Source organism: Panicum virgatum, chromosome 4N (genome assembly GCF_016808335.1).
Source record: "Panicum virgatum strain AP13 chromosome 4N, P.virgatum_v5, whole genome shotgun sequence".
Lineage (NCBI taxonomy): Eukaryota > Viridiplantae > Streptophyta > Magnoliopsida > Poales > Poaceae > Panicum > Panicum virgatum.
Genome location: NC_053148.1, coordinates 8,158,848 through 8,176,426, shown reverse-complemented (window position 1 = coordinate 8,176,426; position 17,579 = coordinate 8,158,848). Strand labels below are relative to the sequence as shown.

Sequence of the window (17,579 nt, the reverse complement as noted above, 5' to 3'; positions counted from 1 at the left end):
GAGACGCCTAACTAGGTTACGTGATATACAAACATGTGGTACGAAAAGCGGACTACTCTTGTATGCCTCACCTTGCTATATGGTCCGGTGACGGAGGCCGGCGATAGGAACTAGGTGGCGGTGCTCGGTCCTGGAAAAAAAAAGAATAATATGTGTGAAATTATAATCAATAATTTGTTACTATTGGTCATCTCAATAAAAAAAAGTATTGAACTACTGTTGTATGCCTCAGATATGTTTCGTTTCATTTGATCTTGAACTTGCAGCATAAGAAATCATCTAAAAAAAGTTCATGATATACATGGAACCAATGTGACACATCCAGCCCAACCATCATATCAACACAAATATCAACACAAACGAGAGTTTGCTTTGGGCATGGATGTGTCACATGGTTTGATAACAATCATGAGAAATATAACCACAAGCACAAGATCATCATATGCTACCCAGACCAAATCTAGGTAAGAATTTATATCATCACGGGCAACGAGGTTATGTAATGTACTACGAACATTAGACGGAGGCAGGGTCTTTTGCACGTGCTCACCTAGGGCTCGACGGCGGGCGAGACGATCAGCCGTGAAGTAGTGGACGTCGGTGGCGCGTCAAGCATGGGCGCGGGGAGCGGGGAGCGTCGGCGCGGCGAACGTGGGCGCGGCGAGTGTGGCGGCGGCGAGTAGCGATCGTTGCCGCAGCGAGCAGCGATTGTGGCCGCGGCGAGCGGCCACCAGGGGCGCGACGTGCGTGGCCGCGGCTAGTGTGACCGCGGCGAGCGCCGAGCCTGGGCGTAGCCAGCCTGGGCGCGGCGACCAGCAACCGGCGGCGAGGGCGTCGGCGTCCGGGTGGTGAGCGCCGGCGAGGCTGAGCCCAGGCGCGAGCGTGGCGGGCCTAGCTCGAGCACCGGTGAGGGAGGTGGCGTAGCAGCCCCGCCGGCCAGCCACCCTTTCGCGAGAGGGCGAGGGCGTCGACGTGGGCTCGCGAGCGCCGTCGAGGCCATTGGCGGGCCGAGTGCCGGCGCCGGGGTGGCAAGCCCGCGGGCGTCTGGGCTCAGCGGCGTGGCTTCGGTGACCGGCAGGCGCAGGCGTGGCGGGGCCAGTGTGCAGGTAAGGGTGGCGGCGGTGGCGTGTGGCCGAGCGTCGTGGCGTGGGCGAGCATGCAGGCGTACGCCGGCGTCGTGCGGGCGAGCGGCGGCGGGCGGCGCGCGGGCGTGCGGCGTCGGCGTCTGGGTAGCGTGCGGGCGGGCGTGCGGTGGCGGCGGCGTGCGGGTGAGCGGCGGCGGGCTTGCGGGCGAGCGGCGTCGGGCGGGCGAGCATGCGGGCGTGCGGCGTCGGCGTCCGGGTGGCGTGCGGCGTGCGGGCGAGCGTGCGGCGGCGGCGGGCTTCCGGGCGAGCGGCGGTGGCGTGCGGGTGAGCGGCGGCAGCGTGCGGCCGTGGCGAGCGCGGCGGCATGCGGGCGTGGCGTACGTGGCGAGCGCGGCGGCGCGAGCAGAGTGTGAGTGTGTGTGGCGTGTGTGGTGTGTGAGCCAGCTGGCCGTTGGAAGGGGATAAGGAGGAGGCCTTTGCCGTGTGCGCCGATCTGGCCCACGGCAAAGACACCACCTTTGCCGTGTGCCCCCGATCCGGCACACGGCAAAGACATGTCTTTGCCGTGTGCCCGAAGGCAGGGCACACGGCAGGACCTCTTTTTTTTTGCTTCAAAAATATTGTTTAATTAGTGTTTCCACTATTGTTTAACTATTGTTTGAACTGCTGTGGTGAATAAATAATTATTCAAAAAATGTATCGAAAAATGTATCGTTCATTTTGTGCAAGAATAAATACTTCTTGCTTGATTATCACATGCGGATTAAATGTACTATTTCATGCTATTTGAATCCGATATGTACCAACTGAATCACCATTACGTGTTTAACTAAAATTTGTTCAAAACACTCTAAATATCACAAAAAAAATCGCTCAACCTTTTCTGTTCTATGATTGCACTGACTAAATCATTATTTCATGCAGTTACACCTCCATTTCAATGTATATCACATGTTACTATTTATTGGGGACAAATTATAAAAAATAACAAATACATCTAAAAAATTATGAAATTTTGGCATGATAGATTCTAAGATGTGTATTGCATGTACAAAAATTTTTGAAGTCAACACCCAATTCGACTATCACTTTCACTTGAAATATCAACAACTCCTTCTCAACTCTATAGATCTTCTTTGAAGATCCTTCGGTTTATAAGGAGTACATGTGATAACTTGTGCTAAATATTTTCAAATTTTTTCCATAGCCTTCTCTTATAAAATCATGATAGCATAACAAATCTTATATTTTTAAAAGTAAGTTTCATTTTTATAGAATTTTAAAATTATTGGGGCACATGGTTCATGGCATGGCTCATGAGCAAGATCTTCAAATTTTGCATCCATTTTTTAGATTAGAGCTAAAATGGGAAAAAATGATGTGAACAACATTTTTTTGCTTCATTATCACTCTATTTAGAATTAGTGCAGTTCAAAGTTGACTTATTCTCTAATATTCCTTTTCACGAAATAGAAATGTTAAATATAGCAAAATGACCGAGAAATTTACCAAAACCTAATGTAGAGTCCCACATATAATATAGAGATAAGCAAAAAAGTTTCAAACACAAAATTAATTTTTTTAAATCAAATTTGCCGTGTGCTTAACAAAAACACACGGCAAAGAAGCCTCTTTTGCCGTGTGTATGTGTTTCCCGTGTGCTGTATTGATCGGCACATGGCAAAGATGGGGCTATGCCATGTGTCCATCTGTTTGCCGTGTGCTAAACATTTGGCACACGGTAAAGATCCTATTTGCCGTGTGCCTAAATGTTTGCCGTGTGTTACCTTATAGGCACATGACAAATAGCATGTTTGCCGTGTGCCCGACATAGTGCACACGGTAAAAGTTGAAGCACACGGTAAACAACGGGTTTCCGGTAGTGCAAGCCGCATATGCATGGTTGTATGCATACATGCGACATAAGCTCCCCCCTGCTCCATTTATCTACAAGCAGCAGCACTTGTTCAAACCTTTCTAGATGAACACTTCTATAGGTATCAAGGCTGAAGTCTGAACTGGCCCCCCCTTGGTTTTGGCTCACGCTCCGCCACTGGTCTCCGCGACCTACGAGGAAGATACCCATAACGCCCCTCTCCCAAGTCCTGGCCGAACACGCCCATCAAACGCACACAATCGAATTTGATGCTTCCTCGCTGCGTCGAAGCCACCACGCGAGAGACGGGCGGCCACGACCTTCCCTGGCACGCGACGGCGACGCGGTAGCCGGTAGCCCACCACTTGGCGTCATTGCGTCACCGCCCACAACCGGACAGCGCCCCCTTGTCATGGGTGAGGAGACCGCGGTGTCCACACGGTCCGGCACGGCGGCGGCGCCATGCGCGCGGTCGCCACGCACGAAAGCTTCTGCCGTTCCCGTCGGCACAAAGGTCGCCGGTGGTCGCCGCTCCCATGTTTTCAGTTATGGAACTCGGGCACGTTAGCTATCTCCGGCGCGCCCACGCGATGGCGCCGGCACGCCGCCGACGCGTTCCGTGGCGGAACGAGCGCGCCGAGGCCTGCTGCCGCTGCCAATTCGATCCAAAAGCTGCAGCGGTTGCCGAGCCCGACACGTACTGACTACTAACAGCTCCAGTGTGGCAGCCGAATCGAAACGACCTGGTCTCCTCACATAGAATCCACGCGTACACACAGAGGCGTCGCGCGCGCGCCGCCACGACCACCGCGCCAAGGCCTTCGCCACCGCTTCACAGTCGAACACCGACCGCCGGCCGCCGCCGAACTCTCCCGAAGCCGCCGTCTGCCGCGCGCGCCACGTACGGCCCCCGACAGCAGCTGAATCGAATCGGCCAGAGCACCACGAACACGCTGCCCACACGAGCGCCGCACGCCGCCGCCAAGCCAGCACACTGCAGCGGCCATACTTCACACTAGGCCAAAACCTTCCGATTCCCGACCGCCGCCCACCGCTTCCCGCCCCCACCGTGCACCCCGAACCGAAGCGTCGCCGGAGTCGGAGGAGGATGTGGCGGCGAACGAACTACTTGCAATCCCCACAGCTTCGGTTCTAGAGCAATTACCCCAGAACAAAAGAGCAGCCACAAAAAAAGAGCTTCAACTCCCACGAAATGATCAAACGAAACCACAGCCAATTTGTGCCAAAGAAACACCCGAACCGCAATTATTCACAGCAAAAAAAAAAACCACCGCGCACACGGCAAGAACCCGGGCGGCGACGGGCATTATCATGTGGAACAAGTTGCAGGCGCCAGGCAGTTCACTTGGTGTCGAGGACGAGGGCGGCGGCAAACCAGCTGAGCACGCACGTGAAGAGAGCAGCCGCAAGCGTCAGCTTCTCGAGGAGCTCCACCGCCGCTGGGTTCTCCTGGTTCGCGTCAGCGCCGGCGGCGTGGCCGTGCGCGTAGATCAGTGTCACGGCCAGGAAGAACGTGGCCACCGCAGCAGGCGGCAACACTCGAGCCACGGCGGCACCGAGTTGCGGAGCTTGGAGGGGGTCTGGCTGCGGCTGCGCGGACAAGGAAAGATCCAGGAGGCCGATGGAGCCGCACAGGACGAAGAGCGCCTCCTCCGCCGGGATCCGCCGGCCGCGGCGGCGGAGGTGGACGTAGAGGAACGTGACGGCGGCAGCGAGCGGGATCGCTTCAGCTGCGGGGTCGCCGGCACGAGCAGCTTGAGCGCCGCCGGTTGCTCCCGACGAGGACTCGCTGAGGAAGGAGAGCAGGAAGGCGGTGCTGATCGCCACGCACAGGCCGGTGAAGGCGATGCCCGGTGAAGCTGCGATGGCCATGGTGCCGGCTGGTTTTTCGGAGGAATGCCTGCGTGTGTTGTGTGGGGGAATTGAATGGTGGTTGTTGGGTTATTTATGGACATGGTTTGTTTGCTCTTGTGAGCATAATCTAGTTATAATATCAAATATTTTTTGGTGGAGCTGGTGAATTTTATGTTTATAGAGAGGCTCAATCTATCCATCCACATCCAGGGTGCCAGCGTGAGAGTATCTCCCTTGCCTTTCAGAAATGCATGAACTTTCCATCGCATGGCTTGCATTTTTTACTTCTCTAATCTTGACCCGATGTCGCTGTCACTTGCTTGCTTGTACTGTTTGTTTTCTAGGGCCCAAGGGTTAGCGGCTCCGTTTATCCCAGAAACAAAGTTTAGCGGCTCCGTTTATCCCAGAAAGCACTTTGACAGTTAATTAAGGGTATTAAATAAAAATAATTTACAAAACCAACTTAAGAACCCTAGGAACCCTGAAGAATCTAATGAGACCTTTTGACCGCGTGATTAGAGAATGAATACTGTAGCTTCATTGTAGTCAATCATCAACTAATTAACATTATTAGATTCGTCGCGAAAAGTTACACCCATCCATGAAGAAGTTTTGCAAATAGACTTAATTTAGTACTTCATGCATACAAGATTCCCTCCTAGAAGAATCGTAGAAAAGGGAAACCAAACAAGGCCAGTCCCGTCACATTAAAAAGAATCTTGTTATTTAATAGTATCAAATAAAATATGTTTACAAAATTTTTGCACAGATGAGTGCTAATTCGCGAGACGAATCTAATGAGTCTAATTAATCCATAATTTGCGATAGTGATGCCACATAACCATCCGTTAGTTATGGATTAATATACCTCATTAGATTCGTCTCGCAGTTTAGCTCAGAATTCTACAATTAGTTCTGTAATTAGATTTTATTTAATACTTCTAAATAATAAGATTATTTTTTATGTGATAGAAAACTATTATCTTATTATTTGGCCAACAAATTAACGGAGCCTCCACGTTCGCTCTCAAGGTTTAGAAATTCTCACGTTAATCGGAAAAAAATATAAAAATAAAAATTACCCACCACTGCCATTACGATAAAAATTAGCCTAAAATACCCCTATGTCTAATTAAAAATCACACACAAATGCCATTAGGAAAATTAAATATATATACTATTAATAAAAACTAAAACTAAAGCTAACAACAATCAATCAAAATAAAACAAAAATAAAATAAAATAATTATATGCCTAATATTATTAAAGCTCAACAAATCAAATTGTTATCATAGGTAGATCATATTTGAATTGTTTAAATCAACAATAAGACATGATTTACGATAATGAACAGGGTGATGTATGGTAAAAAAATGGTATAATCGTTAAGTAAGGATATAATGACATAATTTTTTTAAAAATTTTAATACTAGCCGCGCAAATGCGCAGACTATAGACTTAGTTAAAGTTTAGTCACTGGATCCAAACATGCTCACAGGGGTTGTTGGATCATGCCAACATCCGTTGGCAGTTGTTGCATGATTCATTTTATGTGTCCTCGTCGTGGTAGTCAACAGGAGGAGGCGGCGGCGGCGGCGGCAGCAGCAGCATATGCGTACACCACTAGCTGCAGCTTCCGCACCATATGACGGACGAGAGAGGCCCGCGATTTCGGCCGTCTCCCACACGCCACACGCACGCGCTGGCCGCGATCACCGCAACCAGCGTGTGCGCGGCGCGGGTGGCCAAGCCCGGCCGGCCGTGGGCCGTCCCCGACACGTTCGCGTATGAGACCGCGCCACGGACCGCCCCTCCCCCTGCCCCGCGACTGATTCGGATAAGCACGCTAGGAAATAACGATGCTTTCGAAGGTTTGGATCTCAAAGACAGGCTTTGATTTAGCAAGGGGTCGCTGTCAGCCGTAGATGGAAACAAAAAGTGCCCATCACTTTGGTTACGGGGTTCGTTGTTGACGAACCGGTTCGATTGTTGCAGCTGCCAATCTGCCATGCAAGTTTGCCTATTGCAAAGGTGCCATAGGTAGATTGGCGATTTGTGCGGTTTCCCCTGTGAACTGTATTTCCTCGAGGAACAGTCGAACAGAGCCAAGTGTAGGAATGGGAATGGACACGATCACACGACGGGAAAGAGATGTGTTGGCATCACGTTTGCCCTGATAGGTGGTCGCTCGTTAAAGCAGAATGGGCGCAGCATTTTTTTTTCAAAACACAACATACGCATGTGCATTCACATCACCTCTTTAAATATACGTACGCGATCTTATCCCTACGAACACTTTCGAAAAAAACCCGTCAAAGTACACGCCCAATTCTAAAATCCTATAAGCACCTTAAAAAGCTAAGAGAATTTGCTTTTTAGTTACTTCCTTTGGTTGGTGTCCACTTTTACTTATTACTAGTCTGTCAATCCATGCTCCCACACAGATTAATTTGAATTAATAGACTATCAACATATACTCCTGCATGGACTAATTAGAATGAGTCTAAAAAAACCTTATAGCTAATAGTTATTATTATATCTACTCAGGCCTTTTTTCATCTATTAAATATTATATCACATACTCTAATACACATATTTATTATGAATTCATTTTGTATCGCACGTCTATATGTGTTTGATATGTTAATTGAAGTATTTATTTGCGAATTAGTATTCTTATCTTTTCCATCATAGTATCTTGGGCAACATTTTTATATAAACAATAACATAAATAATATATTAATAATGATAGAATTAGTAATTTAAAATTTTATATAGGTGCACTCTAATATTTTAATGTACTTATATAATTTAGATTTAGATTTAGGGTTGATTTATTTTTTAATAATTTATATGCAAATATATGGGATTATTTATATTATTTTTAATTTCTAATAATGGTATAGGTGGGTAATTTACATCAAGGTTAGAAGATTACTTCATATTATTTTAATAATAGCAGAAGTCAGTAATTTAGATACATGTTTACAGGGATACTTTAGTCTATTTTCATAATTATAGAGGTGGGTAATTTATTAGGAAAGATAACAAATCTAGCGATTGTTATGATTACAGTTATCAGATTGATGACCAGATATTTCTGATTTTTTGTGAAAATTTCTAGAATTTCTCTATTTTTCTAGAGTGCCCACCGAGAATCTCAGGTGGCTTCACGTGGAGACTTCAAAAGAGTCTACAATTAGTAATAGTAAAGTTATTTGTGATCAGGTCTGGATCTGAAATTGATGTAAAAATTGGCTATGTGCAGCTGCAGAGGTCGGAAACTTTACCTTTTCCAAAAAGATATTAAAAGCTAATCTTAGCGGGCATCATTCGTTGCCACTGAACGAGTGGTGGTATTGCGAAACGGTTAGGCCAGCAACTTCCACACGAGCGCTCAATTTTATTGCACTGGAACATTTAGCGCGCTTTGCGCGCCCTATAATTAACTCAATAGTATACGGCTAAACAGCAAGAAAAAACTATACATCTTATATTAAATAAAATCACAAACACCAAATATATTAAATCTCATATTTTTCTCAACAAATCAAAACTACAATTATATGATCTAACCACATCTCATCGCAGGGGATTAGAATCTGATTTCCATATTAAAATCTAAATCTAGCACAACTCAACATCTGTTCTAAACTGCATAAGGTCTTATCCACCTTATGCTTGCGCACTTGTGGACTGAACAGACTTTGTATCAGCTATGGAGGAATATATAACGTAAGTGCAGATCTCTCTCTAAAATTAAATGGCATGCAGGCCGCAGCTATGGTTTATATCTTTCAAATACATTATATGATGATATGTAAGTTATAGACACAATGTTAACTGGTGGAGCAGGCAACCAAACCAAAAATCTCAAGATAATATCTAATGGGGAAGAAAACGGGAAGGGAACTGCAGTAAAAAACAAGTGCTATATATGGAGGCATCAAGGCACAAAGACTGGAAGTAAGATGGCATAACGATAGGCAGGCAAGCGTAAATTCTGTACACTGAATGCGCACAGAATATGTGGATCATGGCGGTATTATTGCTGTTGTGTATGCTTTGAAGGAAGTGTTGCACCTTCAAATCTTGACAGGCAACCAGGAGCACAAATGATCCCAACAATATTCCAATCATATATCATTTGCATGGTAGATTTGAGAATAGCAACCTAGCACAACTGCAAGTGGAGGACAGGTAAACATATGAACCTCAAAGATTTTCACATATCAAATTATGAATAGAAAAAAAATCTTGAGTAATGCTTCAAGATATAAATTTCCAGAAAGACGTGAAAGGTAGAAATGCATTTACTCTTGATTATCAGTGAGTGATCTGCATGTAGCTTCCTTATCAAGCTCTGAAATTATCATCCATTGGCAATGTGGTACCTGTACGAATCTACAAAGGAAGAAGGATGGTTTAAGTAGGACACTCCAAGCGAACCATACAAGTTTTTTTTTCTTTTGAAGAACCTTTGAAGAGGGCAGGGAGCTCCTGCATTTCACCTAAGAACAATAGAATTGATCTGGTTTATAAGGAAAGTTGGGCCTACAGCGTATGGTTAACTGAAGGGAAACTGGCGAAAAACCTGAATGATACAAACTGTAACACCCAGGAAAACCGCGGACGGTCCGCTAGGGATCGGCAGACGGTCCGCCAGAGTAATGCCTAGATATTTATCCTAGTTGTGGGACCCGCCTGTCATATCTTCTCTTCTTCTCCTCACGACGACCAGAGGCGAGCTCCGCTCGAGCGCTCGTGCCACCATCGCCCCCTTCCGTCGATCTCCCTCCTCCGGCCACCATACTTCGATTCCTCGCGCGAGAACCTTCCCCGGCACCTCCTCCACCTTCCCCAACCCCCAGCCCAGCTTCTCCCGGCCGGAATCGCCCTCGCCACCGCCGGTCACCATTGGAGCCCCTTGAAGCTTTGCTCCACCGTTGATCCGCTTCTCCGGTCATCCTCTGCTCGAACCGACCGCGGGAATGGAATCGTGGTGAGTCACTTGGGCCCCCTGGCCTCTTTCCCCCTCCCGTTGTGCGCCGCCGGCGCCGGTGAACCGCCATCGCCGCCGCCGCCGTGCTTACTGCCGCCTGTCGGGTGGTCTGCAAAAGTGAATCGCGGATGGTCCGCCTAGGAGGGCCGGACAGTCTGCAGGTCAAGTTAGAAGTTGTCCAGAGAGGATGTTGTCTCTGGCGGGTTCCACAGGGTTGAACTGCGGACGGTCCGCTTTTGGAGAGCGGACATTCCGCCGTAGAGTCTAGGATTTTGTCCAGAGACGTTGTCATCTCTGGTGGTTGGGCAGAGTGAACTGTGGACGGTCCGCCAAGGGGGGCCGGACGGTCCGCTGTTAGGATTAGAAATTTGTCCAGAGACGTCGTTGTCTCTGGTGGATTGGCGTAGGTGTGTTGCGGACAGTCCGCTACTGAGGCGCGGACAGTCCGCCAGTCAGTCTAGAAATTCATCCAGAGACGTTGTAGGTTCTGGCGAGTTGGCAGAGGTGTACTACGGACAGTCTGCTACTGGATCGCGGACTGTCCGCCATATAGTTGTAAGTTTATCCAGAGACGTGGGTTGGTCTGGTAGGTTGGCAAGTTTGAGTTGAGGACAGTCCACTGCTGCATAGCGGACAGTCCGCCAACTAGTTCATTTTTGAGTATGGTTCTTTTGTAAGTAGGGAATTTTAGCTGCACTAATTTGTGTCATATGCATTAATTGGCATTTCATATATATTCATGCATATGCATTATTGCACCTCATTTAGGTGCGCTAGAGGTACACGTGTGGACGTGAAGCACACGGTGTTGGAGTCGACCCACAAGACGGTGTTCGACGGATATCGCCAGAAGATGGAAGGACCCGCTGAAGCAACCAAAGACCCGGCCCAAGGTCGGAAGGGCCCAAGGCCTTAATAAGCATTAACACTGACTTAGTGTTACCTCAGGCAAGCCCCGGTGCACATCCTATTAATTTAAATTATGGCACCTATATATGTATTTATTACTTGTGCACTATGTTTAGGAGTTATTTGAAACCCTAGTTGCATGAACCCTAGGTTTCCTTGAGTTATACTAGTATGTGTAGGACAATAGAAATGCTATGCTAGATAGGGTTCGATAGAAGTCGAGTAATTTTTTGTTACTCATGAGATATAGGATAGTTATGTTTCCATTTTTGAGTTACTCATCTTGGGATGAAAGTCTTGGAATGAAAGAAAGAATAGAATCTGAGACCGGGCGGGAGAGGTGTAGTTCCACCTGTGTCGGTTAAGGACCGAGCCGTTGTTGGCCCTGTTGAACATGTTAGAACTGTACTAACCGCATGCCGGGAGTAGGAGGTAGTCGAAACCGGTAAGCCGAGTACTGCCTCACCTCGAAAGTACAGGACTCCATCTCACCTCCTGGGGTAGTCGAGTAGTCGCGGAGAAATGGGGATGCATATGCTTACTTTTGGTGGTCTCACGTTGAGCTCGGCTGACCATATGATGGTGGGGCGGTCCTGTAGTTCGAGGCGGGAAGGGGAAAGGTTGGTGCGTATGGTCCGACGGGGCTTTTGCGTGCCATGTTGGTTAGGTACACCTTGCAAGGTTAAATCGAATCGATTCGCCGTCAGTCGCTCTCGGACATGGGCACCTTAATCACCGAGTCACATCGTAGCAATATGAGTTGGAACATGGAGTCTATTATATATGTTGGTTCTATTTTGAATTGTAATTAATGTTCTACCATGTTTGTTCTAGATGGCCATGTAAATATTAGATTATGATTAATTTATATAGAATCTGGAGCTAAAATATGGAAATTAAGGATTTACTTTAGTCGTTGTTTTATGCAAAATAACCACCAGCCAAAGGCCTTGCTTGTCTAGATATGTGGGCTAGGTTATACCCACTGGTCGGGTAAGTCTTGCTGAGTATTAGTTGCTCAGGGCTTTTGTTGAAATATTATTTCAGGGTACTCAGATGTAGACTTCTGTCCCTGCTGCATTAAGTTCATCCGCCGGGACGCAGAGGGATGGGAGGTTGTGGCCCCAGACGCTTAGTTAGGGACCTCCCTAGGGTACACTTGTGGTAGTTGTAGGCAAAGTTTATAAATTATGTATTTATTCAAACTTGGTTTGAATAATTTATAGTAGAATCTTGTGTATATTGTTGTATTTTCAAATATGTGTCGTGCTTGTACCATTTGTGCTCACCTTCGAGTGAGACTATCGGTGTTGTTTCGATCGGGACGTGGGCTGAGAAAGGGCTGTCAAATTAAACCATTAAGCTAATGCGCCCGATGTGTTCAAATGACGGTCATTACGCTTAATTGAGAGTTTTAATTTGGCGGTTCCGTCACACAAACTGACTCATATTTACATGAACAATTATCAAATTTGCTCATTGGACTACAAGATCCCATCTGATCTACAGAAAGAATGCTGATCGGCCACATAGATCATAATTGTGCCCATTGAACCTGACTTTCACAGTAGCATTCATGTGGTAGCTTAGTAAGACATGAATGCGGCCCATGCTCTATTCTTCAAACTGAAGACACATATCTGCAACAATTGATCAAACTGTAGAATATCTATTTGAACTGATGTACAAATAGTAGAAGCTAATCTTGGTGGTTTGACACACGAACTGAGAAAAATAGAAAATATACATAGGTACATCGAATCAATTACTTCCTGCGCAAATTTGGAGCAACCATTTTCATTTTTCAGCATCAACTAATGCTGTTTTTTGTCGGACCAACCATTGGCTCATGAAGCTAAGGGCCTGGTACTTCTAGATTGACGTTTCCACTTTAGGATTGATTATTATTTCTTTAAAATAAAGAAATGTTTCTTAAGTTACAACAGTTTGACAAATAATACTTCTGACTCTAAAAATACTAACTACTCAGTGAGGATCCTACCTTTGAGGCATTTCTTTGAACGGGTGCTGGGCTTCATCCATATCGCTGGTGACTCCAGCTAGCCCAGCTGGTTGGGCTTTCGCAGGTGCTCTTTTAAGACGTGGCAGATCACACAGAGGACACCAAAGCCGCTTAGAGGACACCAAAGCCGCTTTGCTCGGCTTGGACCTGAGAGCAGCGATAGAAAGAGGAGAGAGGGGCTGAGATGAGACTGGATGAAAACAAGATAGAGAGGAAGGGGAAAAAGAAGGGAGTAGCTCTGAGGGGAAGTCGTTGCCTTGCGTTCCTCGCATCACCGGTAATCACGTGCCGCCGCCGCCTTGCTTTGCCACTTGCCAGGCCGCGCTGCCTGGACGACGGAGCGTCAGGATATAGGAGAGCAAGCCATGATTGGATGAGAGTGGGTGCGTAGTAGTATTTGCATTGCTTGGGGATCAAATCGCCTGGCGAGCACCGGAGAAAGTAACAAGCTTCGACGCGCTGCAGCGCAGCCAGCCATGGGCGACGACACCTGCTGGCCGGCCACTGCAGAGCAAATTAGCACGGTTGATGGTTGGCCGCCAGGCGGCCACACGAGCACGCGCCGGCTGGCGCTGCCGGGCGCCATGGCGGTGTGCGGCGAGCAGACTCGTGAGAATGGGAAAAACGAAGGGGATTGGGCTTTTGTGTGGGACCCACATGGGATGAGGTGGTTGATTGCTAGGCCCGCAAGAGGGTTTGGAGGCTCCTTTGGGCTGTGGCACGTGTCAAAAAAGGGGACACGGTGAGGCCACGAAATCCGGAGAGGCCACAAAGAGGCAGCAGGTTTTAGAAAACCCGATTTCTCCTCTGCCGTTGGGCGCTCCCGCTGAACCGCGTGTACGCCGAGAGCGGCAGCGGGACGGGGCCATCCTCGAGGGGGCCGCGTCTCCGTGCCGCCGCCCGGCCCGCCCCCACTACGCGACGTCGCGGGCGGCGGCAAAGGCGTCGCGCCTCCGATCGTTCCCGGGGCCGACGCGTGTGGCTCGGACCCTCGGTCTCGGCCACCGACTGTCCACGAGTAGGCCTGACGGTGGGCTGTGAAAATCCGAGGGCCTTGTGAGCCTCCAAATTTAGGAGCTAAGATTTTAAGACTCATTATGGATTTTTTAGATAAATGGTAGGATTGGATTGGACCGTGCTTCAAAAGGATCTGCTCAGCCCGGATTTTGGACTTGGACCATGCTAGCCCATGGATACCAACTAAGCGCCTGGCCCGTGGATAATAGGAGAGGGCTCCTCCTCATCGTGGTAGGGACCGCCGCTGGGTCGTTGTGGCGTGGAGATCCACCTATCTGGACTCGGATCGATTCCTCCCTGCCGGTAAGTGGCCCAAATCTTGGCTTATTAATACAATAGGTTAAGCGGACCGGGGAGGTGCGCGTGGAGCGGTGAGGCGACGAGCTGTGGCGCGCCGGGTTCCGGCCGGTGTCCCTGGCCGGGAGCCCCGCCGCGCAGGCCAGGCTGCCCCTCGGCATGTACCCGTGGAAGGGGTACACGCTGGTGGAGGAGGACACGGCTTCGGTTTCTTGTGTTTCTTGCTCTTTCATGGCCACTCTTCTGTTTCTTGCTCTCTCCCCTGTCCGTCTTCTTCTTGTGAGTAACTTATGTCTGTGATCCGAGTAAAAAAACTTATGTCTGTGAGGATTCGGCATTCGTTCCATCCCCATGCTCAAATCAACATTCCATTTCAGATTTTACAATGATGCGGCTTCAGTTTGAGTCTGAATTTTGCAGAACGAACATATGCATCATCAGCAGGTCGGGGAGTTTTCTTAGCTTGGAGAGGTTGGTGATTGGTAGAAAAAGCTTGCCGTCACGGTCTGGTCCTGTGAATCTACTAGTTCGAGACTTCGAGTAAACATCACCCATCGCCTTCCACAGATCCGGGTGTCCCGGACTATCAGTAAAATAGAAGTTCAGCTCAGCCGCCGGCCGTTAATGTCTGCAATAGCTTAACGAGTCAGTTCTTCGGCTGTAGTATGTAGACGATGACAAGTTACGGATACGAAAATGACTGCTTGCACGTACGTGGGGGCATTTTAATACAATCTGTTGCCTTCTGAATTGTCTAGTTTCCTTAGTATCTTTTTCTTACTACTAGACAGTAGCTTATTGTCTTAATATGCAGTAACTAGACGATGACAGTAGCTTATTGTCTTATAATATGCAGTAACTAGACAGTAGCTTATTGTCTTAATTTCTGGTGGCTTGTGTTACCAGCATCTTAGTTCTTTCAGCAATAGAATGCCTCTTAACCTTTCCTCCTACAGTAAATAAACCTCTGTTCTCCATTTTTTCACCAGATCTGCATTATTCTTGGGGTGCTTCTGATGATTCTATCACCAATTGGAGGACTCCGGAAAATAATAATGGATGCTAAAACATACTTGTCGGTTCCTAGTACCAGAAGTTGGTTCCAATGTTCGGTTGTTAGTTATATATACATACTTGTTGTTTCTGACCATTCCAAGAGTGAACGTGGTTTGTGTCTGTGCATAAGAGAATTAATGCTGGTGGTTGTTCTTGATGCTGGTGGTTTAATTCACTGTGGTTTGGCCACTGTGCTCACAGGGATTAATGTTGGTGGTTTAATTCACTGTGGTTTGGCCACTGTGCTCACAGGGCCACTATGCTCGCTGTTCCTATTCTAGATGTTGCTGGTGGCTGTTCTAAATGTTGGTGGCCTAATTCACCGTGGTTTGGCCACTGAACAACTATTACTTGTTGTTTCTGAACATCTTCCACTGTGGTTTAATGTTGGTGGTTTAATTCATAAGACCTTAGCATTCCCATTCCGATCTCAGAATTCATAATGACAGCCCGTGGACTATACACTTTTAGTGAAAATGGATTGGCCCATGAGCATATATAGAATAAGGGCTGGACTTGAATGATATTACTTAAAGGATGGGATTGGATAGGATAAAATTAATTATTTGAAGGGCCGGATAAGGATCAGGCCAACTATTTTAATTAGATAGGGCTGGATTAGGATTGGGGCAGGATCACGACCCATTACCAGGGCTATCCGCGACAGCCGGCCAGGGTTACACGGCTCCGGCGCTGACGGCTTCTCTTTAGCATGGTAGGTCCTGTTTAATTTGTGTTATACTAAAGTTTAGTATATTTTGAACCACTAATTAGAGATATTAAATAAAAGCAGTTTGTAAAACTAACTTCACAATTTTTGCGTTAATTCGCGAGACGAATCTAATGAGACCTTTGGCCGCATAATTAGAGGATGTTACTATAGCATTGTTGTAGGTAATCATCGATTAATTAGGCTCATTAGATCTGTCGTGGAATGTTGTACTCATCTGTAAAAAAAATTATTAATAGACTATATTTAATACTGTATACATACAAGATTTCCTCGTAGTGTTAAATGCACTAGAGCAAACCAAACAGGACCTTAGCTCGTGCCGCTCTTCAGCTTCGTAGGACAGAGCCGATCACCTGCTGTTGGGGATTGGACCTTCGGGTCAAGCCCTTACCCTCGGAAATGCTCCCTAACTCATTTGCAGGGCCCAACGAGAGGAAGCCAAGCATACCCGAAGGTATCGGATGAACACTCAGAAGCACAAAATCAAAGACCTTGACCTTCGGGACGAAGGATATCACTTTCTGAAGGCCAAAGGTGATGGATGGCCGCCCAGGAGCACAAACGCGAAGACCAATACCTTCGGTGGTGAAGGATATCGCCTTCGTCCGGCCGAAGGTGACAGACGGTTGCTCAGAAGCACAAGTTCGAAGACCAGGACCTTCGGGTAAAGGGATCAACTTCGGGAATGAAGGTGGCGGCTGATTGCTCGTTGATGGAACCTTCATGGCTCCGACTCCCGAAGGTCCCCGAAGGTTGTCAAAACCTTCGTTAGCTGTAGATATGTGTGTGAAACAAGAACATGTGAGAATATCAGATTTGTACACCTCTCGATTACGTGAGAAGGTCGGATTTGTAAACCTCTCACCTTGTAATTTTACCCCGAAGCCGGCTAGAAGTGAGCTGTAAATGAGTTGGGAGGGGGCAATTTAGGAAAACCTAGCCGAGGGCTAGAGGTATAAATAGCCCCCCTCTCCACAGTGTAAAGGGTTGAATTTTCTAATCATTATTGGAGAGTTCGACACCTACTTTCATTGTCATCTTTCTTACTGTTCATGCTCTCTGTCTGGGCGTCTAAGAAGCTAAGATCCCAACAGCGGTACTGTATTTGTTGATGAGCTTGTGGAGTCTGAGGCCATGTAGTGTGCCCAACTAGCTTGGTTTTTTTCTCGGACTCCATTCTGTCAAGGGTTTTCTTCTTCTCTGGGCACTGGTTTGTTCTGTGGTCGGAGTCAGACCCATGGAAGTGACAGAAGAATTTTTTGGGATCATGCGAAGGTCCACGACCTCGGCCCCTTCCTCTGCCGCGACCTTTGCCTCGTGCCCCGGACGAAGGTTGCTTGTCGCTTGAGCGTTGGGGTTCCGACTCTGGCGGTGTTATAAAGGGATCGAAGGTTATCTGATCCTCATCTTCGTGCGAAGGTTCCAGAGGTAAGATGAGCTGGTGAGCTGGCTGCTTCTCTTGCTGCCATGTTTGCTGGTTGTATTTTTCTGCCTGACGCATGATTCTTCTTTGCTCGACCCTTCTGCGGTGGTCGGCGTCTGACTTCACGTACTTTTCTGCTTCTGAATAAAGCTCCTCTAGAGTCCTCGGAGGCTCTCTTATGAGGTGAGAAGCAAGCTGACCAGGCAGGAGACCCTCGATGTATTTCTCTATCGCATCTTTCTCTGGGAAGTTTGGAATTTGAGCCTTCTTTTGGACGAACCTC

General features: G+C 47.6%; 1 protein-coding gene and 2 long non-coding RNA genes across 3 annotated transcripts; 1 reads left to right on the top strand and 2 right to left on the bottom strand.

The window, feature by feature from the left end:
* Positions 1-608: 608 nt before the first annotated feature.
* LOC120669074 (mucin-1-like) lies at positions 609-1,316 on the bottom strand. Its single transcript, XM_039948895.1, has one exon. It carries the CDS (start codon positions 1,314-1,316, stop codon positions 609-611), a length of 708 nt encoding a protein of 235 aa, XP_039804829.1.
* Positions 1,317-12,197: 10,881 nt separating this feature from the next.
* Positions 12,198-12,933, bottom strand: LOC120671470. Its single transcript, XR_005673657.1, has 2 exons — positions 12,750-12,933; positions 12,198-12,387 (listed from the first exon to the last, which is right to left on the bottom strand). It is a non-coding gene; the product is annotated as an uncharacterized LOC120671470 (long non-coding RNA).
* Positions 12,934-14,027: 1,094 nt separating this feature from the next.
* On the top strand, positions 14,028-14,973 carry LOC120668796. The gene is made up of 2 exons (XR_005672571.1): positions 14,028-14,090; positions 14,505-14,973. It is a non-coding gene; the product is annotated as an uncharacterized LOC120668796 (long non-coding RNA).
* The last annotated feature ends 2,606 nt before the right edge of the window (positions 14,974-17,579 follow it).

Excerpts from the sequence above, each read along its gene's own strand:
- LOC120669074 (XM_039948895.1), bottom strand. The coding sequence starts at position 1,316 with ATGCTCGCCCGCCCGACGCCGCTCGCCCGCAAGCCCGCCGCCGCTCAC.